The sequence below is a fragment of the Pseudochaenichthys georgianus genome, chromosome 24 (assembly GCF_902827115.2).
Source record: "Pseudochaenichthys georgianus chromosome 24, fPseGeo1.2, whole genome shotgun sequence".
Classification (NCBI taxonomy): domain Eukaryota; kingdom Metazoa; phylum Chordata; class Actinopteri; order Perciformes; family Channichthyidae; genus Pseudochaenichthys; species Pseudochaenichthys georgianus.
This window is the reverse complement of record NC_047526.1, coordinates 33,136,849-33,164,358: the sequence shown is the minus strand read 5'-3', so window position 1 is coordinate 33,164,358 and position 27,510 is coordinate 33,136,849. Positions and strand designations below refer to the sequence as shown.

General features: G+C 45.5%; 1 protein-coding gene and 1 pseudogene across 1 annotated transcript in view; both read right to left on the bottom strand.

The window, feature by feature from the left end:
* Positions 1–17,281, bottom strand: part of ncoa1 (nuclear receptor coactivator 1) — a 37,068-nt gene extending 19,787 nt beyond the window's left edge. The window contains exons 1-8 of the mRNA XM_071201928.1: positions 17,110–17,281; positions 12,702–12,881; positions 12,347–12,439; positions 11,458–11,598; positions 10,093–10,240; positions 8,509–9,421; positions 4,661–4,855; positions 1,351–1,813 (exon numbers count right to left, since the gene is read on the bottom strand). Of these exons, the coding sequence (XP_071058029.1) occupies positions 1,351–1,813; positions 4,661–4,855; positions 8,509–9,421; positions 10,093–10,240; positions 11,458–11,598; positions 12,347–12,439; positions 12,702–12,881; positions 17,110–17,281 (2,305 nt within the window). The remainder of the gene's footprint in view (positions 1–1,350; positions 1,814–4,660; positions 4,856–8,508; positions 9,422–10,092; positions 10,241–11,457; positions 11,599–12,346; positions 12,440–12,701; positions 12,882–17,109) is intronic.
* Positions 17,282–18,629: 1,348 nt separating this feature from the next.
* LOC117439673 (nuclear receptor coactivator 1-like) overlaps positions 18,630–27,510 on the bottom strand; it is a 71,702-nt pseudogene continuing 62,821 nt past the window's right edge.

The following is a 27,510-nucleotide window of genomic DNA, read 5'->3' as shown; positions in this document are numbered from 1 at the left end:
AAGGGGCACAAAGACTAACAGAGGGTCGGTCAATAAATGAATGGAGAGCTTTTGGATTATAATACTATTTTGTAAACACATTTTCTTTTCTTTTTCAAACACTTAAAGGTCATTTGACAATTTAAATGTAAACACAACAGGTCAGCAAAATTGATCACGGCCATTTCCATATATCATACTGCATGATTACTACAAATAGTAATATATTGTACCATGCCTATATGTACTAGGGATGGGAACGATTAATCGAATATTCGAAATTATTCAGGTATTCGAATAATTATTCAGGTATTCGAATAATTATTCAGGTATTCGAATATGAGTTATTAATTTTTTTATCAATTTTTTTTTTTGGGAGTGATGCCTAAGTTGATTACATATTATCAAATTGAATAATTCAATGTATATATATACGACTGTGCCATAGCTAAATGTGTTGAAGTCTAAAGGTGTGTTTTGCTCCGCTCACCGGTCCCTCACAGCGGGCAGAGCTGCTGATCTCTCTCTCTCGCGTCCGGTTAGACTTCACTCGCGTTTATGTCCAAATCCATCAGATCTAGCTAGTTCTAGCCAATGACATGGCTGCTGCCCCTCCCTACACGCAGATCACGCAGACTCAAACCTCATCTTAGGCCCAAATGTAGCGCATATGAGCTCCGCAGCCGTTGCGAGGTTCCGGCGCTAACAGTTCATGAGCGTGCTCCCCCGCCCCCTGTCAACACTCGCGACACATGGCCAGCCTAAACAACAATAAGCACTGCTTGGCAACCGTGTGTGCCGGCAAAGTACATAGACATTTTGACAGGAGATTTAGTTTTGCCGGTATTCAACATATTTTACCAGTCATAGTCCGGTAATTATTTACACTCTAAGAAGAGTCCTACACAACAGACATGGAGGAAAAGGAGATGTGTGGAAATATTTCGACCAGGTTAGTGAGTGCGGTGTAGAGGTCAAACTATGCCAAATTAAACTTATATATACCGGTACATGCTATACCTTGCTATACCCGCAACCTCCGTTCCAGCTGAGAGGGTCTTCTCTACAGCTGGCCTGATTGTGAATCGCCTCCACACATGAAAGCTGTAGGCATATAGCTGTCAAACTGTGATGTATGTATTTCTAAACAATTATTGAAAAAAAATTGGGTAAAAAAAAAATTCAGAAAAAAATTCTGAAGATTTTTTTTTTACCCCATTTTTTTTGTATAGGATATGTACATTTCGGTTAACCGGTTAACCGTTTTTTGGGGGGTCGAATATTCGAATATAAAATTGCTTTCAAATTCCCATCCCTAATATGTACGCAGTGTATTATGTTCCCCCCCTCCCTGCCAGGTTATAAACGTACCTCTGTTAGGGGTGCCGGGGGGCTCTCGCTTCACATTTACGTTACGGGGAGTGCTTTTCTCTCCGGGCAGCAGCTGAGTGGGGGACTGCAGTCTGATCTGTGGGGAGGGGGAGTGGAGCTGGGGGGACGGAGACTTCAACTGGGACCGGGACAGAGGGGACTGGAGCTGAGGGGCCGGAGAGTGGAGCTGAGGGGTCGGAGAGTGGAGAAGAGGTGCCGGAGAGTGGAGAAGAGGGGCCGGAGAGTGGAGCTGGGGGCCCGGAGAGTGGAGCTGAGGGCCCGGAGAGTGGAGCTGGGGGCCCGGAGAGTGGAGCTGGGGGCCCGGAGAGTGGAGCTGGGGGGCCGGAGAGTGGAGTTTGTGGCCTCCTCCAGGGGGGGCTGGATCCTCACTGCCCTGTTTGGCCCCTCTAAGGCCAGGCAGCAGCTGAGAGAGAGGGTCCACATCAACAGGACCTCCAGACATCTGAGGGCGGGAAACAGAGATTCAAGGTTCAAGGCTGTAGATATATCAATGAAAATCTTAGATCCCAGCAGCGTGTCCACCAGGCGGGCATCTTGCCGTCATTCGACGCCCTTATTCAGCTCGGAACGCCCTGAACTCGAGCCGAGGGCGTCCAAAAAAAAAAAAGAAGCTTAAAATGACGAAAAGGAAAAAGGACATCCCTGTGTCGGAGGGGCGAAGGAGTCTGGTGGGATTATTTCCGCCGCCAGCAAAGCGTGTTCCTGTGACGGAACAAAGTGTACTGCCGGCGAGCCTTGGCGTTGGCTCTCAGCCCGAGCCCCATGCGTCGCCTAGAGAGCATCCCACCCCACCCAGAGCCTACGGCATCCAACAATGTCACTTTGACACCCGTAAGCCACGAAGAGAAACCGGTCAACCACAACAAAAATACATTAGCTGGGACCTGGAAAATGAAGTTCCCGTGGTTGTGCTATAACAAGCGAGTGGAGGGGTGTCCAGTGATTTGATACGAGGTAAATGATGTATCATGTATTGACAAACGTTACTATTGTCTATTGTGTGTGTGTGCATACGTAAAGAGATAGTGTATAAAAGGGACGGCTCAATTCAAAAGTCACGTGACACGACGTGAGAAATTGAGGACAGCGAATTATAATAACATATGGCAGATACTGTATTCAAAGTGGAGAGCGGAGCAGATTTAAAAAGTGTGCAGCATGTTCAAAGCGTTGTGCAGGATTTACATTTAAAAAAAGATATTGTTCGCATGATGTGCATTAATGTAATGAATAGAAAATAGTTAGTTACTGTACAACAAGATTTGGAGTGCAATCCTGGCGCAATAAACAAATACAGACAATTAAATCACGCCAGCAGGACAGACGAACATAAACAACCATACAGGGGGGATAAATAGCTAAGATTAATGGCGCTTAAAGTGCATTAAAATGTTTATAAATTGCACGAGTTAAGTAATTAAAAGAGTATCGCACTGTAGGTTCAACAGCCCATTGTTTTTTGAAGAGAGAAGAGGGTGTGAAATAATTAAAGAATAACGTGTGGCAGAGGGAAAAACAGGAGGGCCGGGGGGGAGATGATCGGTGACAGAGAGAGACAAAAGGTCAAAGGTCAGCGAGCTTCAAAGGCTGCAGCTGGTAGCCGAGCTTACAGTGGAAGCAAAGTCCAAAAAAATAAACATTCAACATGATTTACAATGGCTGTCAGGACTCTGCCAGTGCAGGAGCAAAGCTCGAGGGAGGACAAGTCCAGCGCTCGGTGGTGAAGCCCCTTTTGCTCACCGAGCGCGGTGTAAACGGCAGCTAGGAAGGAGGGAGGTGTTTGAGTGTCTGACGGGTCCCTGTTGGAAAGAGTCTGGTTTAAAACGGTTTGGTTTGACACTTATGGCGCATTCCCACTGCAAACCCGGCCCGTTTTTTGTTGCGTTTCCACTAGGGCTAGTTCCGGCTCAGGGCTACCTTTTCACAGTTTTTCTGGCCATCCAAAATCGCGGTTCTTTCCGGGCTGAATATGCTAAACTAGTGACGTGAGTGGCTACACAACTACAACACAATGAACATATTTGACCGTGATTTAATTGTAATACACGTTTCTAAATGATGCCGAAGTAACAACATACTGATACCGGTTAGTAAAAACCACGAATTAATGCTTTGACAGACGGCAGGCGAAAAATCTTTTAAAATGCGTGTTTTCTGAATGGAGATCGGCTACGCTAACGTTGTATATGCTCCGACCGTCCACACTCACAACAACGGCCTACAGACATAAATAAAGCGACTGGCTCCGCCATGACACAGGCAGTCTGTGGTTTGTACTTGTTTAACTTTTGTCTAGTTTCTGAACAGATATGAGGAGCTGTGAGCTCTGAGTGCTAAGAGCTAACGGCTGATGTTGGTTTTGTGGTTGAAGATGACGTCACGGCTCCGCCTACACTGCGTTACTATAGTTACTGCTCCAGTTCCTAAACTGTAATGAAAACGCAGCATAAAGTGAGCCTGGCAGGCCTAACTATACCATACTAAGCCGTGCGAGGCCCTGCAGTGGGAATGCGCCATTAGATACAGCTAATTGCTTGTGATGTTGGTTTGTAAGAGGATTTGGTTTCAAAGTCAAAAACCACCTTTTTGGCATTATTTTGGATTCAGACCCAATGCTCATAGGGAATATATAACCGTATTATGGCAGTCTGTAAAGTGTCTGATAAAGCAGGGGGTAAAAGGGTATATCCCATTCTGACATTTAGCCGGATCGATTATGTTATTATGTTCGATTATGTTCTAAGATGACGATCAATAAAGACCCGATACACAACCACAGGGGTTTTCAGTTATACGTGTTGATCAGCTCTCTGTTTGGGATTGAAAGTAGAGTTCAGCAGGTGTCAATGAAATTATCATATTAGTTTTCCAATTATTTTCCATATTGAAGTAGCATAATGGTTTTTAAAATGCAAGAACAATGCAAAATAAATGTCCTCCCCAGTTAATCAAATTCCAAGGCTATGTTTTTATTCATATTTTAGAGCATTTTCTGCGTTTTTTGCATGAAAAAATGATTAAAGTCCTCGGAAAATATAGTGGAAAAGTGTTTAAAATGGTGAAAGCATTTCTAGATGACCTCAAACACATTGAACTTCTGGATAGAAATCTGCTGACAAAGAAAATACCAATTTAAAGGGAAAACCTAATAAAGCTTTTACCGTTTTAGTTTACTCACTTTTCTCTATTCTTAACACAAGAACATTGAACCGGGATAAATGCTGGAGGTCAAATCTTGGTTTCTGTTTAGAGTTATTACAAAACACCATGACTTTGGCAGCATCTGTACCGTGGAGTCTCTGCTGTCTCTGCGGCTCTCTCCCACGGGACTGGATATGGGGCTGATGCAGATTCCTGGAGCTTTAGACGTTCCTCCTGATGCTGCAGACACACAGGATCCTCCGTCCACGCTGGCTCTCTTCTCCACCTTCACCCTCACCGTCTGCAGGCTGAGAGCTGATGGAGGAGGCAGGTCTCCCAAGTCCTTAAAAAACAGATTAACTATTAGTATCTTTAAGGTAAGTTTAAGAGCCGCTTTCACACCAAGTACTTTGCCGTACTTAGTTCCCAGCACTTAGTTCCCCCATGGATCTCCCGCCCCCGACATCCAGTTTATGACGTAACCTGGATATAAACTCCCCAAACAGGCGAAAACCTACCAGTTTCACCCACTTATCTCTGCCACCTCCCTCCATGCCTGGCTCCTCCGGTTTGTATCCCGGTAGGTGAACAGGGACTGATCGTACAAGACCGGGTGATTCCTTACCGCTACGATTAATTTCTCCTCCATTTTTTGGAATGTGAGGAAATGACCTGCACTGGCAAATTTGCATAAACGGGATTTGATTGGCTGACGCTTCCACCGAAGAAGCTTCAAAAGTTGAACATTTCTCAACTTTTGCAGCGAGCCACGCCAGGAAAGCTCCACTTCGCTTCCCACAATGCAGTTCGGCAAAAAGTAACGTCACCCCATTCAAGTGAATGGTGAAGTCGGGCGTGTCTGAAACTCGACCAACAACCAATCACATGAATCTCCCGCCCCTGACACACAAGCAGCGGTTTGATTGGCTAGAGCTTGTACTGGCATACGATTCGATTGGCTGACGCTTCTGCCGAGGCTTCAAAAGTTGAACATTGCTCAACTTTTGCAGCGAGCCACGCCAGCAACGCTCCGCTTCGCTTCCCACAATGCAGTTCGGCGAAAAGTGACGTCACCCCATTCAAAGTGAATGGTGAAGCTTTCAACGTACGCCGCTGTGTGGACGGGCCGTTAAATTGCCAGAACGCCGACACCTCCTCATCTTCACCGCTCCCAGGTTTTCTTTTGTGTTGCCAGAAGTTATTCTCTCTCCGTTGTCGCGCGGGGCTAATGCTAATGCCACAAATACAATGGCGGCTTCACAAAACTTTTCAGAGTTTTACGGGGCGTGGTTTGCAATTGGCCCAGCCAATAGAAATTGGTACTTTGTTGGTACCACCTCTCTGGCAGGCACTAAACATGGGGGTAAAAGTTCCCGGCACTAAGTACTCTTTTCGGTGTGAACGCAACAGACGAGGTACTAACGGAACTAAACGGGAAAAGTACGGGGAAAAGTACTCCGGTGTGAACGCGCCTAATGCTCATCCTAATAAAGAATAAGGGTGGAATTCAATGAGGATGTCTTCTTTTTTTAAGGAGTTAGAATGAGAGGATGAAACCCTCTTTAATGGTCGCACACAGCACACACTGCATTTAACCCATCGTAGTACGAGGAGCATGTTTTGTCAATGAATATAGATTGTTTATGTGATTTCACATTAATCAAGGCTAAGGAAATGTACGATCAGGTGTGAGTGTATCCTTCCGCATTTAACAGCTGGACACATCAGCTATATATTATATGTGCACTTGTATGACTGTATGCTCAAGGACCTCGTGTTGTTTTGGTGACTCACAGTTTTTTACCGCCATTGGTTGATGATTACTCATTCCTCTTTAACAACTGGAGGATGTCGCAAGTTATCAACAACTGCTTCAGCAACAAAAGGCATTTAGGGCTAGGCTAAAAGCAAACATTACCTGGTGTTTGGAAGGGTACATTGTGGCTCAATAAAACAGACAAACTGTGGCCTTATTTTAAACATTGGAATCTGCTCATTAGATCCATACCCGATATCTGTTTCTGCCTGCTCCTTTCATACCCTTGTTTCTCTGAGAAGAGAAGACATACTACTCTAAAAAGGAGCCGGTGTCTCTTCACTTGTACACTTGAGGGGTCAGAGTTCATAAGGTGAGGGATTCCATGAGCGGTATGCGCCGGCCTGTGCCTTTATCTTGGACTTCTAATAGAAGTGCTCGGGTCTTGATAGATTGAGTGGGGAAGTTCATGAGATCTTTCTAGAGGGTTATCAAGAATAACTTTTATCCAATGACCTTTGCCCTCTGTGTCTGTGTCTGTGTATTCTCTTGTTCCGATTAACCCAGCCACATCTTTGTTCTTGTTTTGTATCTATATCTACGCCGGGATCCGGAGTCGAGGCTGATCCTCTTGCTGTAGTCCTGTGTCTTGGATCCTCTATCCCGAGTTCTGGATTAAGTCGTGGACTTCGGGTCGTGGCTGAACCTGTCTCTGCGGTCCTGCCTTGGGTCCCGTCATGCTGCTTCCCTGATGGCTTCCACAGGATAGTAGCTGACATCCTCGTGGATTCATCTTCTCATTACAGACGCATGCATTTCCTAACATTCGGTCTATATGCTGTAAAATGTATTATCTCTTCGATTTACACACGGCATCTATTGCACGTCTGTCCGTACTGGGAGAGGGATCCCTCCTCTGCTGCTCTCCCTGAGGTTTCTCCCATGTTCCCTTAAACTGGGTTTTCTCTGGAAGTGTTTCCTGGTACGATGTGAGGCAGGGGTGTCAAACTCAAGGCCCGGGGTGTCAAACTCAAGGCCCGGGGGCCAAATCCGGCCCGCGACTTCTTTTTATGTGGCCCGCAAAAGCTTGCAAAGAATATATTACGTTTATTATACTGTTACATGCCGCTTTACAGAAGCACGTTTCCCATAAACTACATGTCCCACAATGCATCTCGTTTTGTGCCATGTGCACTGAAGAGACTTGCAATTATTTGCCGTGGACTTCTGCTTTCAGACGTAGTTCATTACTAAGTTATTATCCTATCTGATAATAATCCAATTCAGAGGCAATAATGTCATATAATACATTATGTTATCTATATATTATATATTTATATAGTCTTAAAAGTTACAACCGGCCCTTTGAGTGCAACCATAATGCTAATGTGGCCTGCGATGAAATTGAGTTTGACACCCCTGGTCTAAGGACAGAGGGTCTAAGGACAGAGGGTCTAAGGACAGAGGGTCTAAGGACAGAGGGTGTCGTTTTTCTCATACTGATATTCTGAACAATCTGTGCTGTAATATTTGCTGTAAAGTGTCTCTACTGTAGGCTATTTTTATTATATGTACAGCACGTTGGCTCGACCAAAAATCGTTTATAAATGTGCTATATAAATAAAACTTGATTTGATTTGATACCCGATATGTCATGATCAACTACAGTTGCACATAATGTTTCTCTCAGTGATCGTGCTGTCATGATAAATGTTTGTTTTTCATGTATTGTGTCTTCGTATTTGTCTTTGTTGATGTTACACTTACGCAAGTCACATTTCAGACTTGATCAGACCACTAAAGTGTTATCGTATAATATTAGATGACTAAATCATGGTTTGTAATCTTTGCCGTTGATCGCTTCGGGAGCTAAGAGGGACAATTTAGTAGGGCTGCTCGATTATGGCAAAAATCATAACCTCGATTATTTGGGTGAATAATTGTAATTGCGATTATTAAATGACTTTGAAAACATCCATTTATTGGAGGAAAAAAATGTGGGCAGTTTGTTTTTAACAGTTGATTACCCTGAACTTTAAGTTTAATTCAACTGAAAAACAAACAACAACAACAATTATAAAAAAATAAATAAAAAATAATCGTTTTTATTTCTATTACGTTGTTAAAAAACGATTAATTGAGCAGCCCTACAATTTAGCGAGACTCAAGGAGATACACCTCTAATAAGTCTCTAGATTTGTAACTATGCCATGGAGAGATTCCTATATTCTTTCGGTCACCTTTTCGTCCGTGTCCAGCAGAAAGCGCAGCAGCTGGTGGTCCTGAGGCTCTCTGGATCCGGCCTTGGCTGCGCTCAGAGCCGGGCTGGCAGGCGGCTCCTTCTTGATCTCAACGTCGTTTTTGTTCAGTCCTTCCTCCGTGGAGGCGTCGCTGGGACTGGTGTCCTGGAGCAGCCGGTGCAGGATCTTGTGTCGCTCCGTCAGAGTGCTGTGGGACGCCGGGCACTGCGGGGCGGAGGGGGGCGGGTTCGGAGGATGAGGTGATGCGGTGCGATGGATTCTGTTGTTGTTGTTGTTGTTGTTGTTACTAGACTCAGCTCTCATCCCATTGCTGTCCAGGAGCTGATTGAGTCTGGGGTTTCCCAGTAGTGAGGCAGAAGGAAGGGGGGCTTTAACATAGTCCTCTCCCCATCTTTCTCCTCCTTCTGGTTTTGCAGATGAAGAGCCGGTGGGTGTACTGGCTTGTCTCTGAAGAACCGGAGAGGACATGGAGAAGCTTGACCCCCCGCTGACGCTACTCCCATCCACTGGAGATTGGAGGCCCGGCGTGGAAGGAGAGAAGGGGTTCCCCGGTACTCGAGGGCTCCCTCCTGACCCAGGACTGCCCCGTTGCATCCTGGGTGACATAAAAGAGGTAGGGGTGGTTGTGAGAGGGCTAATCAGAGGGGAGGGGATGCTGACCTGCTGGGGACAGGTCCGATTGGGCGTCAGGTAGCCTGCGGGTGTGGTGGGGCTGTGTCCGTGGGGGGAGGGGGACGTGTTGTTGTTGGGGGGTTGGAGGCTGGAGGCGGCGAGGCCTGAGGTCCAGTTGCTGCCGGGAGGAGGGAGGGACGGGGTCTGGGGGATTAGGCTGCTGGGGGTCGTTGGAAGGCTGGGGTTAGTGTTTTCCTGAGAGCTAGCAGTGTTGTGTTCCCTGGAGGAGGAGAAGGGGAGGATTAAAGATCACCGTCACCCGAAGAGAGCATGTGATAGAGGAACAAGTGCTAGAAAATAGGGTTGGACGGCTAATATTGATCGATTGATTGATTGATTATCAAAATGGCAAAAACCTAGAGAAAACTGGGTGAAACTAGATTTGTTGGGTATGTTTAAAGAGAGTGTCAGTAGACTGATATAATATATCCCTGTGTATTCCTATCTATTGTTTTCAGCTACTCCAAGACAGAAATCATAATCATAAAATAACTAACTATATGTAACAAATAGGCTTTAATGTAATGGGTTTTTATTGTAATTCCAGTGTCGAATTGCGTGATATTCTCTCTTATCTTTGTTAAGAGAGTATCAGGGTCCCCCAAAAAAGCCTTAAAAATAGTCATAATTTGTTTTATTAATGCCTTTTGTGTTCAACTCAATGTTCAATTTGTTAAATATAACAAAATAATTTCATTTATTTTATTTTATTCAGACACATTTATTTGTTTTTTGAAGATTATCCTGAAAGTAGAAATATGGCAATAACACTTTCACATCTGTTTAATTTGTTATATAACTTTAGAGATATTTAGCAGTGTTGTTGCATATTGAATATTCTCCTCAGACCATGCAGCCTTTTGATAAAACATGTTTGGTTTGTAATCGTACCTGTCAATAGTGTGGATGCCCATAATGAAGGGCTGGACGTCAGGGTTGGGGGGGCAGCAGAATTTGCAGCGGGTCTGAGCGCTGAGCGGGGTCCCGTCACTCAACGTGAACCGGTACAACGGGCTGATCGCGGTGCCGTGGGTCATCACTGATGGGGAACACACACACACACACACACACACACACACACACACACACACACACACACACACACACACACACACACACACACACACACACACACACACACACACACACACACACACACACACACACACACACACACACACACACACACACACACACACACACACACACACACGGTTTGTACAAAAAACAACGAAACAGACATTTTACATGAGACTACAATCACTGAAGACACTCTATTCAAGAGCCTTTAACATACATTAGATCTGAGATGAGACTCGTGTGTTTAAATGTAGGATTAACTGATGCAATGTGTGTGTGCTTCAGTCTTATCTCATCTCAATTTCAAGCTAAGTGTCTGACATTTGATGCTTTCAGCTTCCGATGTGAGATTACTTGTTGACTTGATGAAGTATGTTGTGGGTTTGCTGGTCAGTCAAAACTGTTTTTTACGGATCAACGAGAGCTCTAAGAAACGGTTTTAGCATATTGTTCCGACGTCTCAGAAACCAAACAATCGATCCATCTATTACGTCAGAAATAGTTTCAAGACAGAGTCTCTTTTCTCTTTTCTGACCCCTTACTCTGGTTGCAGAATACTTACTGTGTTTTCCACGAGATACATCTGCATATAAATCGCCCTCCATGCCCTCGCCCCCCAATACCTGCCTGACCTTCTCCGCTACCACACTCCATCCCGGAAGCTAAGATCACCTGGACAGGATCTCCTCTCCGCCCCCCGCACCAGGTTGCGGACTTTTGGTGACAGAGCCTTCAGTGTGGCACCCCCCACCCTCTGGAACTCTCCCCCCCCCCGAAATCCGCAGCGCCCCAACCCTGGACATTTTCAAAAAAGCCCTCAAAACGCACCTTTTTACCAAGGCTTTCCCCACTGTATAGTTAGTTTAATAGGTTTATTTTTCCGCTACTTCCCCCCCCCCTACCCGACTTGTAAAGCGACCTTGGGTTTCCTGAAAGGCGCTATAAAAATATTATATATTATTATTATTATTATTATTACTACTATCTCTAAGGTTCTGCAGATATGAACCGTCTTGCTCAACACTTCCCCTGCAGGTATGCAAAGTTATTCACATGTGGTCTTTTAAATCGATCTGTTATAGCGGTATAGGAGTAGTTGCTGAGCTCTGGCGAAGCTGTCAGTGGGAATCAATGACTTCTGGGAGTGCAGCTGCACGATCGATGGCCGCTGCTCACCCTCATGCAGCAGCTTCTTGGCGTGGGAGGACTCTTTGCCCTGCGGCTGAAAGAAAGCGTAGATGCACTTCCTGACCAGATCCTCCCAGCCCGGCCGGCCCGTCGCTCGCAAAGCACTGGTTTCTATGGAGATGATCTTCCCTAAAAGGAGAGCAACACACACACACACACAGTCAGTCTACACACTTTTCAACATTTAAGATCACGCATTCAGGGTCAACACCGTGACCTGTTTGAAAAAGTGATTCAGAGTAAGAACTTTGTGTAAGAGCTCTGAAAGCGTTATATACCTGCCATGTTTTTAATAGTTTACTGAAGATGCTCAGGTTGAGGAGGATCCGCTCTAAACTCTAACCCTGAAAACAACCTTGTAAGAATTATTCCCACGTGTTTTCCAGTCATTCCCCTCAGGTGTGATAACATGTTACTCACTGGCCACACGGCTTACATCGAGTCCAGTTCTAGAGAGCAGCCGTTTCTATAGGAGTTGATTGACAGTCAAACACATCTATGGCTACAAAAACTAACATTTTCTCCGTTAATATCTCAATTATTTCCACTTAAAACTGAGAAACATCCACCTGGGTTTCCCATTTATTTGTGGGTCCAACCTACAGTCAAAGATTCAAACATATACAGTAAACCATCATGGATATAAAAGATAAGTCAATATTCACACGAGGCTGAAAACCGTTTCTTTAACCAAGTTTCCTTACTGCCAGAAAATGTCTTTATAATAAATCACCGGAGTAGTCCTCAGCTCTTTCCTAAATGTATGATGTAATGTACAATCTAATTCCAGTGTATGCCAGCGATAAAATGACTCTTGAGAATCCTGACTATTAAATACGTGTGTGTGTGTGTGTGTGTGTGTGTGTGTGTGTGTTACCTGTGGGGTCCTGCTTGGTGATGAAGGACTCAGTGCTGAAAGGCTGGGTGCGAGGAATCCGGCAGGCAATACATATGAGGCAGCTCTGCAGGTCTGGGGGAAGAGAGGACACAAGTGATGAGTGTGTGTGTGTGTGTGTGTGTGTGTGTGTGTGTGTGTGTGTGTGTGTGTGTGTGTGTGTGTGTGTGTGTGTGTGTGAGAGAGAGTGTGTGTGTGAAAGAGAGTGTGACTGGAATACATGTTTTAATCCTTTCGTATTTATATACATAGAGACTGATGTATACATCTTCCATATTGATTTCAGCTTGTGTGTGTGTGTGTGTGTGTGTGTGTGCGTGCGTGCATGTGCGTGTACCCTCTCCCTCCTCCTGCATGCTCCGTGGTTGGGACACGGTGAAGCACTGCATGATCTCGTACTGCTGCCGAGCCTCCGTGTTCTCTGCATCCAGCTCGTCAGGCGGCCTCTTCAGCATGCGACAGTTGAAGGTGTGGCTGTTCCTCCGGGCAGAATCCTGCGGCCACGGCACACCGTTCACTGCACACACACACACACACACACACACACACACACACACACACACACACACACACACACACACACACACACACACACACACACACACACACACACACACACACACACACACACACACACACACACACACACACACACACACACACACACACACACACACACACACACACACACACACACACACACACACACACACACACACACACACACACACACACACACACACACACACACACACACACACACACACACACACACACACACACACACACACACACACACACACACACACACACACACACACACACACACACACACACACACACACACACACACACACACACATTTTTAATACTTTTTAAGACCCCTGTCTACTTCCCTAAGATTAACATTATCTTGGGGAAGAAAGTCATTGTGTCACACATCTCTGATCTGACGTGTGTTCCCTCTGTTAGCACAATGTGCAGCTTTGAGAAACTGTGCTAATTTAAGATGTCCATGGTTTGCCACTCAGCCTTTCTTTGCTGCTATTCAAAAGCACTTTAGCTACAGTACTTAGTAAGCCAAGTTAATTATCTGTATTAAAGACTGTTCTGAGTTAGCTGCCAGAACTCATCTCCTTAATGGGTTTTATTGGCGTGGAAACTGTCACATTTGAAGATACTGAAAATGCAATCGCAGATTTTTTTTAAAAACATTAACAAGGGAGGCTGTGGCTCAGTGGATGGTGTGCTGGATAGCAGAGGTGTGGACTCGAGTCACATGACTTGGACTCGAGTCAGACTCGAGTCACCAATTTGATGACTTGAGACTCGACTTGGCAAAATCTCAAAACACTTGCGACTCGACTTGGACTTGAGCCTTCTGACTTGAGGTGACTTTAATTCAGAGGTCTCCAACACGCCGATCGCGAGCTGCCGTTACAAGAGCAGACTCCCGTCGGGGAAAGCAGAATCTCCAGCCGCTCCTACTCTTGCTGAGAATCCTTGCAGGCAGGGGCGGGACTTTATTTAGCTGGGCCACCATGCGGCCAATCATATGCGAGGACACACTAGGATCATACCATTATGTGAAAGAAGGGTGGGGGACACAGCAGGTGTAGTGGTACAGGCCAGCTGCACAGAGCGACGGGGAGACGGATTTAAATGCAAGCGCGTCGGAAAAAGTCAAGAAATGAGCGAAAACCGAAAAAAGAAGCAGCATCTGGCTGCTTTTCAGTGATACTGGAGAAAGCAAAGCTGAGTGCAGGATTTGTAAAATGAAAATAACCTTCAGAGCAGGGTTTTTTATTTTGGTAACCACTCAGGATGTATTGTCAGCAGAGAGAAAATTGATTATTAAATTATTAATGTGACTAATAAAGAGCGGTTTGATTATTAAGTATTATTCTCTTTTCTGTGAAAAGCACTTAATGACTTGTTTATGACTCGTTTTGTCAAAGTTTAGGACTTGGACTTGAACTTGCCCATCCTGACTTGAGACTTGACTCGGACTTGAGCGCAAAGACTTGAGACTTGACTCGGACTTGAGCACAAAGACTTGAGACTTGACTCGGACTTGAGCGCAAAGACTTGAGACTTGACTCGGACTTGAGCACAAAGACTTGAGACTTGACTCGGACTTGAGCACAAAGACTTGAGACTTGACTCGGACTTGAGCGCAAAGACTTGAGACTTGACTCGGACTTGAGCGCAAAGACTTGAGACTTGACTCGGACTTGAGCACAAAGACTTGAGACTTGACTCGGACTTGAGCGCAAAGACTTGAGACTTGACTCGGACTTGAGCGCAAAGACTTGAGACTTGACTCGGACTTGAGCGCAAAGACTTGACTCGGACTTGAGCGCAAAGACTTGAGACTTGACTCGGACTTGAGCACAAAAACTTGCGACTTGACTCGGACTTGAGCACAAAGACTTGAGACTTGACTCGGACTTGAGCACAAAGACTTGAGACTTGACTCGGACTTGAGCGCAAAGACTTGAGACTTGACTCGGACTTGAGCACAAAGACTTGAGACTTGACTCGGACTTGAGCGCAAAGACTTGAGACTTGACTCGGACTTGAGCGCAAAGACTTGAGACTTGACTCGGACTTGAGCGCAAAGACTTGAGACTTGACTCGGACTTGAGCGCAAAGACTTGAGACTTGACTGGGACTTGAGCGCAAAGACTTGAGACTTGACTCGGACTTGAGCGCAAAGACTTGACTCGGACTTGAGCACAAAGACTTGAGACTTGACTCGGACTTGAGCGCAAGAACTTGAGACTTGACTTAGACTTGAGCGCAAAGACTTGAGACTTGACTCGGACTTGAGCGCAAAGACTTGAGACTTGACTCGGACTTGAGCGCAAAGACTTGAGACTTGACTCGGACTTGAGCACAAAGACTTGAGACTTGACTCGGACTTGAGCACAAAGACTTGAGACTTGACTCGGACTTGAGCGCAAAGACTTGAGACTTGACTCGGACTTGAGCGCAAAGACTTGAGACTTGACTCGGACTTGAGCGCAAAGACTTGAGACTTGACTCGGACTTGAGCGCAAAGACTTGAGACTTGACTCGGACTTGAGCGCAAAGACTTGAGACTTGACTCGGACTTGAGCGCAAAGACTTGACTCGGACTTGAGCGCAAAGACTTGAGACTTGACTCGGACTTGAGCACAAAAACTTGCGACTTGACTCGGACTTGAGCACAAAGACTTGAGACTTGACTCGGACTTGAGCACAAAGACTTGAGACTTGACTCGGACTTGAGCGCAAAGACTTGAGACTTGACTCGGACTTGAGCCCAAAGACTTGAGACTTGACTCGGACTTGAGCGCAAAGACTTGAGACTCGGACTTGAGACTTGACTCGGACTTGAGCGCAAAGACTTGAGACTTGACTTAGACTTGAGCGCAAAGACTTGAGACTTGACTCGGACTTGAGCGCAAAGACTTGAGACTTGACTTGGACTTGAGCGCAAAGACTTGAGACTTGACTCGGACTTGAGCGCAAAGACTTGACTCGGACTTGAGCACAAAGACTTGAGACTTGACTCGGACTTGAGCGCAAGAACTTGAGACTTGACTCAGACTTGAGCGCAAAGACTTGAGACTTGACTCGGACTTGAGCGCAAAGACTTGAGACTTGACTCGGACTTGAGCGCAAAGACTTGAGACTTGACTCGGACTTGAGCACAAAGACTTGAGACTTGACTCGGACTTGAGCGCAAAGACTTGAGACTTGACTCGGACTTGAGCACAAAGACTTGAGACTTGACTCGGACTTGCAAAACAATGACTTGGTCCCACCTCTGCTGGATAGTGTGCAGTCAGCATGTCGTTGTGTCCCTGAGACACTTCACCCCAAATGGCTCCTGTGGGGATTGTCCACAGTACTGAATGTATGCAAGTCGCTTTGGATAAAAGCGTCTAACAAGTGACATGTAATGTAAAAACTACTCTGAGAAGCAGTGGTGTCCAAACTACGGTCCGGGGGCCAAATGTGGCCTACGGACCATTTTCAATCGGCCCTCCGCAAATTAAAAAAGTATAATGTGAAATGTGAAAATGAAACTTGTCTTATATTGTACTTCTTAAATGTAAATGTAAAAATATATTACACAGTATTATTCACGTGTTAATAAGCCCACTTTTCAAATGAATTCTGTCAATTCAAGTTGGAAACATTTTCTAACATATCTTAGTTGAAATAGACCCTTCCTATTTCTCCTTAAGACAATCAATCTGAGGCGTCTGTTTTAAGGAATGAGCTGCCAACAAAATAAAGTAAGCCCTATGGAGATCTGTGATATAGGCTGTTTTCAAGTATCAAGCATAATGTACCTACATTTGATTAATTTAGCGAACTTATAACTGAACGTGTGAGGCAATATACCTGAGTGGCCCAGCCCTTTGTATATTTTTATGTATGTGGCTCTCGGTGAACAAAGTGTGGACACCCCTGATATAAAACATTAGCGAGCAGACCCAGCTCACTCACAGGGCGACTGCGGCTGCGACTGCGGCTGCGACTGCGGCTGCGGCTGCGACTGCGGCTGCGCGGGCATCTTTCAACCAGAAGGTTGTGGGTTCGATCCCAGCCCGTGCAGCCAACATGTCGATGTATCCTTGGCAAGATACTTAACCCTGAGTTTCTCCCGATGGCCAACGGTGTGTGAAGCGCTTTGAGGGGTCGTAAAGACTGGCTAAAGCGCTATATAAGCACAGAGTCCAGTTACTCACCCAGGCTTTTGGGCAGCAGATTGCGAACAAATTCATTGTGGTCTCCCACGTGGAGGATGCTGTAGACGCTGGAGGTCATCAGCTCCCCCTGCGCGTATCCGAGGTAGCTCGTCACGTTCTCCGACACAAAGACGATGCGGCCCTCCCGGTTTACGACGAAGAAAAAACCCATCGAGGGCCTGAATGAGGAGACAAAGAGGAGGAGGATAAGGAAACTGTGGTGTCAAATGATCATATAATCATTTAAAACATATAGTCTCATACTCTGATTGCCTTTTACACGGAGCTGCAGGTGCTGATCTCTCTCTCTCGTGTCCGGTTATACTTCACTCGTGTTTATGTCCAAATCCATCAGATCTAGTTAGTTCTAGCCAATGACATGGCTGCTGCCCCTCCCCACACACAGATCACGCAGACTCAAACCTCATCTCAGGCCAAAATGTGGCGCAAATGCGCTCCGCAGCCGTTGCGAGGTTCCGGTGCTAACAGTTCATGAGCGTGCTCCCCCGCCCCCTGTCAACACTCGCGACACATGGCCAGCCTAAACAAACAATAAGCGCTGCTTGGCAACCGTGTGTGGCGGCAAAGTACAGAGACATTTTGACTGGAGAGATTTAGTTTTGCGGGTATTCAACATATTTTACCAGTCATAGTCCGGTAATTATTTACACTCCAAGAAGAGTCCTACACAACAGACATGGCGTCAAAAAGGAGTAATGTGTGGAAATATTTCGACCAGGGTAGTGATGTGCGGTGTAGAGGTCAAACTATGCCAAATTAAACTTATATACCTTGCTATACCCTCCGTTCCAGCTGAGAGGGTCTTCTCAACAGCTGGGCTGATTGTGAATCGCCTCCCGCACATGAAAGCTGTAGGCCTATAGCTGTCAAACTGTGATCACCAGTTCAATACATTTGACAAATTCGACTTGGTTTCCACACTTATTTGAACATGTATGTATTTATTTCCAAAAATTATTGAAAAAAAATGTTGGGATTTTTTTTTGAATTTTTTTTTTAACCCAATTTTTTTTTATATATAGGATATGTAAATTTCGGTTAACCGGTTAACCGTTTTTTGGGGGGTCGAATATTCGAATATACATTTGCTTTCAAATTCCCATCCCTACTTAAGATTCGACAACTTCTGTAGCCCTATTCAGCCGCTCGGTAACAACCATCGTTCTCAGACACATCAACTCTTCAGAACATAACGTGATCCGTCTCTTAAATGCGTTTCAACCACAGACCTTAGTTCCAGCTATTTTCCTAAACCCTACGGAGCGATGGCATTGCGTTTTGTCGAAGGAACCGGAAGTGATGAAATGCTAACTCACTTCCAGGTTTTAGGACGCGTCCCTGCGGCACTCCATTGGCTTTCTTTATTACTTTATTAAATATAACAAAATCATTTATCAGTTTCTCTTAAGAATTTCCTCCAGAAACCAGATTGTGTGAGTCGGAAATAAAAGTCCCAGCAATGGAGGTGGAGGAAATGATTGTGTACGTGATGTTCACCTCTAGCAGCATGGGCCCCAGGCCTCTTTCTCCACCAGACCCTGACTACTGGAGGAGATGTCACTCTTCTGCACATCATCATCTGGAGACAGAAGGGCTGCTTTCTCTGTCAGGGGGAAGGAACCACACGTTAGGAAACTGAATACACAGACATGGAAACTTCCTGTAAATCACTACTTACTTACACACCCCCCCCCGCCACGAAAAAGCGATTTATAACATGTCGGAGAGGTTAGCAAGTTTAGAAAACAAAATCTAAGTCGATGAGAAGCTGAGGTCGGCTTTAACTGACACGCTATCAAAATAAGAACATTCATGAGATCCAATATGTTGAACAAATCTTAATGTATGTATATTTATGATCAAACTGATCAGCACAGCTACAAAAAGTGTCAGTCAACGAAAACAGCAATCTGTTTCGAGGATTAGAATTAGAATTGGGAGGGATGAAACCCTCTTGAATGGTCAAACACGCAGAGCACACGGCGACATGTGTTCTCTGCTTTTAACCCATCCTAGAACCAGGAGTCTAGTCGAGGAGCAGTGGGCAGCTATTGCCCAGAGCAATGGGGGAAGGGGGATGTCCGGTGCCTTGCTCAAGGGCACCACGGCAGGGCAGGAGGTGAACTGGGACCTCTCCAAGTAGCAGTCCACACTCCATATTTAGGTTTGTTCGGGGACTTGAACCGGGGACTTGAACCGGTGACCCTACGGCTGCCAGTCCAAGCCCCTACTGCCGGATAATATTACATCAATACCAATTTTATTTCAGTACAATTCAGCAGTTCTCAAAAAGCGTGTGAATAGGGCGCATGGACTCGTGAGCAATGAATAATTAAACCTCACAATAGGCATAACGTTTATTTATTAAAAAACAGTGAAATCCTCTGAGAATCAATAAGGAAGTGTTTTATTGTGGCTATTTCAAAAAGAGATATATTTTCAAAACATGAATTTTAGAAAATCAGATGTGAGATTTGAATCAGATATTTGTCTCTAGTGGAGGTGAGAGGTGTTCACTCGTAAAACACCTTCTCTTAATATATATGTTCCTATTTAAATGAATATAACATCCTAATATACACTTTTATTACAAGTGTGTGTCTGTGTGTGTGTGTCTGTGTGTGTGTCCTCACCCAGCGCACGCCGCTTCATCAGCTGGATTTGGTCCACGGTGCTCTTGAGGATGTGGCACTTGTCGGGCTTGGCGCTGAGGCTGGCAATGTCGCTCATGTTGGACGACAGCAGCTCCGCCAGCTCCTCGATTAGCGACACTCCAACTGCCTCCCGCTCCGCTCTCCACGCTGCGGAGATCACACACACACACACACACACACACACACACACACACACACACACCAACACACCACCACACCAACACAACACACACACCCACACACCCACAACACACAACACACACACACACAACACACCACACACACACACACACCCACACACACACACACACACCACACACACACACCACACACACACACACACACAACACACACACACACACCACACACACACATGAGATCTTCACATACTTAATACGTTGCATACATCCAATATATGTAACACTATAGGCTAGCTCTCCAACACATTGTTGCTTGATATACTAAAGGCTAATCTCTAAGTGGTTGACCAATCACAACAGAGCCGGCCAGCTACCAATCAGAGCAGACTGGCTCTGGTTTCAGACAGGGGTGAAAAGAGGTGCTGCAGCATGAGAACATAAGAGCTTTTTGAACTTAACATGAGACATGAGACACTACATACTGATATACACCTGAACATCAGCAGGAGAGGACTCTTTAAAGTAGAGACACTACATACTGATATACACCTGAACATCAGCAGGAGAGGACTCTTTAAAGTAGACACTACATACTGATATACACCTGAACATCAGCAGGAGAGGACTCTTTAAAGTAGAGACACTACATACTGATATACACCTGAACATCAGCAGGAGAGGACTCTTTAAAGTAGAGACACTACATACTGATATACACCTGAACATCAGCAGGAGAGGACTCTTTAAAGTAGAGACACTACATACTGATATACACCTGAACATCAGCAGGAGAGGACTCTTTAAAGTAGAGACACTACATACTGATATACACCTGAACATCAGCAGGAGAGGACTCTTTAAAGTAGAGACACTACATACTGATATACACCTGAACATCAGCAGGAGAGGACTCTTTAAAGTAGAGACACTACATACTGATATACACCTGAACATCAGCAGGAGAGGACTCTTTAAAGTAGAGACACTACATACTGATATACACCTGAACATCAGCAGGAGAGGACTCTTTAAAGTAGAGACACTACATACTGATATACACCTGAACATCAGCAGGAGAGGACTCTTTAAAGTAGAGACACTACATACTGATATACACCTGAACATCAGCAGGAGAGGACTCTTTAAAGTAGAGACACTACATACTGATATACACCTGAACATCAGCAGGAGAGGACTCTTTTGTGGAAATATTTCGACCAGGTTAGTGAGTGCGGTGTAGAGGTCAAACTATGCCAAATTAAACTTATATATACCGGTACATGCTATACCTTGCTATACCCGCAACCTCCGTTCCAGCTGAGAGGGTCTTCTCTACAGCTGGCCTGATTGTGAATCGCCTCCACACATGAAAGCTGTAGGCATATAGCTGTCAAACTGTGATGTATGTATTTCTAAACAATTATTGAAAAAAATTGGGTAAAAAAAAATTCAGAAAAAAATTCTGAAGATTTTTTTTTTACCCCATTTTTTTTGTATAGGATATGTACATTTCGGTTAACCGGTTAACCGTTTTTTGGGGGGTCGAATATTCGAATATAAAATTGCTTTCAAATTCCCATCCCTAATATGTACGCAGTGTATTATGTTCCCCCCCTCCCTGCCAGGTTATAAACGTACCTCTGTTAGGGGTGCCGGGGGGCTCTCGCTTCACATTTACGTTACGGGGAGTGCTTTTCTCTCCGGGCAGCAGCTGAGTGGGGGACTGCAGTCTGATCTGTGGGGAGGGGGAGTGGAGCTGGGGGGACGGAGACTTCAACTGGGACCGGGACAGAGGGGACTGGAGCTGAGGGGCCGGAGAGTGGAGCTGAGGGGTCGGAGAGTGGAGAAGAGGTGCCGGAGAGTGGAGAAGAGGGGCCGGAGAGTGGAGCTGGGGGCCCGGAGAGTGGAGCTGAGGGCCCGGAGAGTGGAGCTGGGGGCCCGGAGAGTGGAGCTGGGGGCCCGGAGAGTGGAGCTGGGGGGCCGGAGAGTGGAGTTTGTGGCCTCCTCCAGGGGGGGCTGGATCCTCACTGCCCTGTTTGGCCCCTCTAAGGCCAGGCAGCAGCTGAGAGAGAGGGTCCACATCAACAGGACCTCCAGACATCTGAGGGCGGGAAACAGAGATTCAAGGTTCAAGGCTGTAGATATATCAATGAAAATCTTAGATCCCAGCAGCGTGTCCACCAGGCGGGCATCTTGCCGTCATTCGACGCCCTTATTCAGCTCGGAACGCCCTGAACTCGAGCCGAGGGCGTCCAAAAAAAAAAAAAGAAGCTTAAAATGACGAAAAGGAAAAAGGACATCCCTGTGTCGGAGGGGCGAAGGAGTCTGGTGGGATTATTTCCGCCGCCAGCAAAGCGTGTTCCTGTGACGGAACAAAGTGTACTGCCGGCGAGCCTTGGCGTTGGCTCTCAGCCCGAGCCCCATGCGTCGCCTAGAGAGCATCCCACCCCACCCAGAGCCTACGGCATCCAACAATGTCACTTTGACACCCGTAAGCCACGAAGAGAAACCGGTCAACCACAACAAAAATACATTAGCTGGGACCTGGAAAATGAAGTTCCCGTGGTTGTGCTATAACAAGCGAGTGGAGGGGTGTCCAGTGATTTGATACGAGGTAAATGATGTATCATGTATTGACAAACGTTACTATTGTCTATTGTGTGTGTGCATACGTAAAGAGATAGTGTATAAAAGGGACGGCTCAATTCAAAAGTCACGTGACACGACGTGAGAAATTGAGGACAGCGAATTATAATAACATATGGCAGATACTGTATTCAAAGTGGAGAGCGGAGCAGATTTAAAAAGTGTGCAGCATGTTCAAAGCGTTGTGCAGGATTTACATTTAAAAAAAGATATGTTCGCATGATGTGCATTAATGTAATGAATAGAAAATAGTTAGTTACTGTACAACAAGATTTGGAGTGCAATCCTGGCGCAATAAACAAATACAGACAATTAAATCACGCCAGGACAGACGAACATAAACAACCATACAGGGGGGATAAATAGCTAAGATTAATGGCGCTTAAAGTGCATTAAAATGTTTATAAATTGCACGAGTTAAGTAATTAAAAGAGTATCGCACTGTAGGTTCAACAGCCCATTGTTTTTTGAAGAGAGAAGAGGGTGTGAAATAATTAAAGAATAACGTGTGGCAGAGGGAAAAACAGGAGGGCCGGGGGGGAGATGATCGGTGACAGAGAGAGACAAAAGGTCAAAGGTCAGCGAGCTTCAAAGGCTGCAGCTGGTAGCCGAGCTTACAGTGGAAGCAAAGTCCAAAAAAATAAACATTCAACATGATTTACAATGGCTGTCAGGACTCTGCCAGTGCAGGAGCAAAGCTCGAGGGAGGACAAGTCCAGCGCTCGGTGGTGAAGCCCCTTTTGCTCACCGAGCGCGGTGTAAACGGCAGCTAGGAAGGAGGGAGGTGTTTGAGTGTCTGACGGGTCCCTGTTGGAAAGAGTCTGGTTTAAAACGGTTTGGTTTGACACTTATGGCGCATTCCCACTGCAAACCCGGCCCGTTTTTTGTTGCGTTTCCACTAGGGCTAGTTCCGGCTCAGGGCTACCTTTTCACAGTTTTTCTGGCCATCCAAAATCGCGGTTCTTTCCGGGCTGAATATGCTAAACTAGTGACGTGAGTGGCTACACAACTACAACACAATGAACATATTTGACCGTGATTTAATTGTAATACACGTTTCTAAATGATGCCGAAGTAACAACATACTGATACCGGTTAGTAAAAACCACGAATTAATGCTTTGACAGACGGCAGGCGAAAAATCTTTTAAAATGCGTGTTTTCTGAATGGAGATCGGCTACGCTAACGTTGTATATGCTCCGACCGTCCACACTCACAACAACGGCCTACAGACATAAATAAAGCGACTGGCTCCGCCATGACACAGGCAGTCTGTGGTTTGTACTTGTTTAACTTTTGTCTAGTTTCTGAACAGATATGAGGAGCTGTGAGCTCTGAGTGCTAAGAGCTAACGGCTGATGTTGGTTTTGTGGTTGAAGATGACGTCACGGCTCCGCCTACACTGCGTTACTATAGTTACTGCTCCAGTTCCTAAACTGTAATGAAAACGCAGCATAAAGTGAGCCTGGCAGGCCTAACTATACCATACTAAGCCGTGCGAGGCCCTGCAGTGGGAATGCGCCATTAGATACAGCTAATTGCTTGTGATGTTGGTTTGTAAGAGGATTTGGTTTCAAAGTCAAAAACCACCTTTTTGGCATTATTTTGGATTCAGACCCAATGCTCATAGGGAATATATAACCGTATTATGGCAGTCTGTAAAGTGTCTGATAAAGCAGGGGGTAAAAGGGTATATCCCATTCTGACATTTAGCCGGATCGATTATGTATTATGTTCTTTCTAAGATGACGATCAATAAAGACCCGATACACAACCACAGGGGTTTTCAGTTATACGTGTTGATCAGCTCTCTGTTTGGGATTGAAAGTAGAGTTCAGCAGGTGTCAATGAAATTATCATATTAGTTTTCCAATTATTTTCCATATTGAAGTAGCATAATGGTTTTTAAAATGCAAGAACAATGCAAAATAAATGTCCTCCCCAGTTAATCAAATTCCAAGGCTATGTTTTTATTCATATTTTAGAGCATTTTCTGCGTTTTTTGCATGAAAAAATGATTAAAGTCCTCGGAAAATATAGTGGAAAAGTGTTTAAAATGGTGAAAGCATTTCTAGATGACCTCAAACACATTGAACTTCTGGATAGAAATCTGCTGACAAAGAAAATACCAATTTAAAGGGAAAACCTAATAAAGCTTTTACCGTTTTAGTTTACTCACTTTTCTCTATTCTTAACACAAGAACATTGAACCGGGATAAATGCTGGAGGTCAAATCTTGGTTTCTGTTTAGAGTTATTACAAAACACCATGACTTTGGCAGCATCTGTACCGTGGAGTCTCTGCTGTCTCTGCGGCTCTCTCCCACGGGACTGGATATGGGGCTGATGCAGATTCCTGGAGCTTTAGACGTTCCTCCTGATGCTGCAGACACACAGGATCCTCCGTCCACGCTGGCTCTCTTCTCCACCTTCACCCTCACCGTCTGCAGGCTGAGAGCTGATGGAGGAGGCAGGTCTCCCAAGTCCTTAAAAAACAGATTAACTATTAGTATCTTTAAGGTAAGTTTAAGAGCCGCTTTCACACCAAGTACTTTGCCGTACTTAGTTCCCAGCACTTAGTTCCCCCATGGATCTCCCGCCCCCGACATCCAGTTTATGACGTAACCTGGATATAAACTCCCCAAACAGGCGAAAACCTACCAGTTTCACCCATTATCTCTGCCACCTCCCTCCATGCCTGGCTCCTCCGGTTTGTATCCCGGTAGGTGAACAGGGACTGATCGTACAAGACCGGGTGATTCCTTACCGCTACGATTAATTTCTCCTCCATTTTTTGGAATGTGAGGAAATGACCTGCACTGGCAAATTTGCATAAACGGGATTTGATTGGCTGACGCTTCCACCGAAGAAGCTTCAAAAGTTGAACATTTCTCAACTTTTGCAGCGAGCCACGCCAGGAAAGCTCCACTTCGCTTCCCACAATGCAGTTCGGCAAAAAGTAACGTCACCCCATTCAAGTGAATGGTGAAGTCGGGCGTGTCTGAAACTCGACCAACAACCAATCACATGAATCTCCCGCCCCTGACACACAAGCAGCGGTTTGATTGGCTAGAGCTTGTACTGGCATACGATTCGATTGGCTGACGCTTCTGCCGAGGCTTCAAAAGTTGAACATTGCTCAACTTTTGCAGCGAGCCACGCCAGCTACGCTCCGCTTCGCTTCCCACAATGCAGTTCGGCGAAAAGTGACGTCACCCCATTCAAAGTGAATGGTGAAGCTTTCAACGCACGCCGCTGTGTGGACGGGCCGTTAAATTGCCAGAACGCCGACACCTCCTCATCTTCACCGCTCCCAGGTTTTCTTTTGTGTTGCCAGAAGTTATTCTCTCTCCGTTGTCGCGCGGGGCTAATGCTAATGCCACAAATACAATGGCGGCTTCACAAAACTTTTCAGAGTTTTACGGGGCGTGGTTTGCAATTGGCCCAGCCAATAGAAATTGGTACTTTGTTGGTACCACCTCTCTGGCAGGCACTAAACATGGGGGTAAAAGTTCCCGGCACTAAGTACTCTTTTCGGTGTGAACGCAACAGACGAGGTACTAACGGAACTAAACGGGAAAAGTACGGGGAAAAGTACTCCGGTGTGAACGCGCCTAATGCTCATCCTAATAAAGAATAAGGGTGGAATTCAATGAGGATGTCTTCTTTTTTTAAGGAGTTAGAATGAGAGGATGAAACCCTCTTTAATGGTCGCACACAGCACACACTGCATTTAACCCATCGTAGTACGAGGAGCATGTTTTGTCAATGAATATAGATTGTTTATGTGATTTCACATTAATCAAGGCTAAGGAAATGTACGATCAGGTGTGAGTGTATCCTTCCGCATTTAACAGCTGGACACATCAGCTAATTATTAATGTGCACTTGTATGACTGTATGCTCAAGGACCTCGTGTTGTTTTGGTGACTCACAGTTTTTACCGCCATTGGTTGATGATTACTCATTCCTCTTTAACAACTGGAGGATGTCGCAAGTTATCAACAACTGCTTCAGCAACAAAGGCATTTAGGGCTAGGCTAAAAGCAAACATTACCTGGTGTTTGGAAGGGGTACATTGTGGCTCAATAAAACAGACAAACTGTGGCCTTATTTTAAACATTGGAATCTGCTCATTAGATCCATACCCGATATCTGTTTCTGCCTGCTCCTTTCATACCCTTGTTTCTCTGAGAAGAGAAAGACATACTACTCTAAAAAGGAGCCGGTGTCTCTTCACTTGTACACTTGAGGGGGTCAGAGTTCATAAGGTGAGGGATTCCATGAGCGGTATGCGCCGGCCTGTGCCTTTATCTTGGACTTCTAATAGAAGTGCTCGGGTCTTGATAGATTGAGTGGGGAAGTTCATGAGATCTTTCTAGAGGGTTATCAAGAATTAACTTTTATCAATGACCTTTGCCCTCTGTGTCTGTGTCTGTGTATTCTCTTGTTCCGATTAACCCAGCCACATCTTTGTTCTTGTTTTGTATCTATATCTACGCCGGGATCCGGAGTCGAGGCTGATCCTCTTGCTGTAGTCCTGTGTCTTGGATCCTCTATCCCGAGTTCTGGATTAAGGTCGTGGACTTCGGGTCGTGGCTGAACCTGTCTCTGCGGTCCTGCCTTGGGTTCCCGTCATGCTGCTTCCCTGATGGCTTCCACAGGATAGTAGCTGACATCCTCGTGGATTCATCTTTCTCATTACAGACGCATGCATTTCCTAACATTCGGTCTATATGCTGTAAATGTATTATCTCTTCGATTTACACACGGCATCTATTGCACGTCTGTCCGTACTGGGAGAGGGATTCCCTCCTCTGCTGCTCTCCCTGAGGTTTCTCCCATGTTCCCTTAAACTGGGTTTTCTCTGGAAGTGTTTCCTGGTACGATGTGAGGCAGGGGTGTCAAACTCAAGGCCCGGGGTTGTCAAACTCAAGGCCC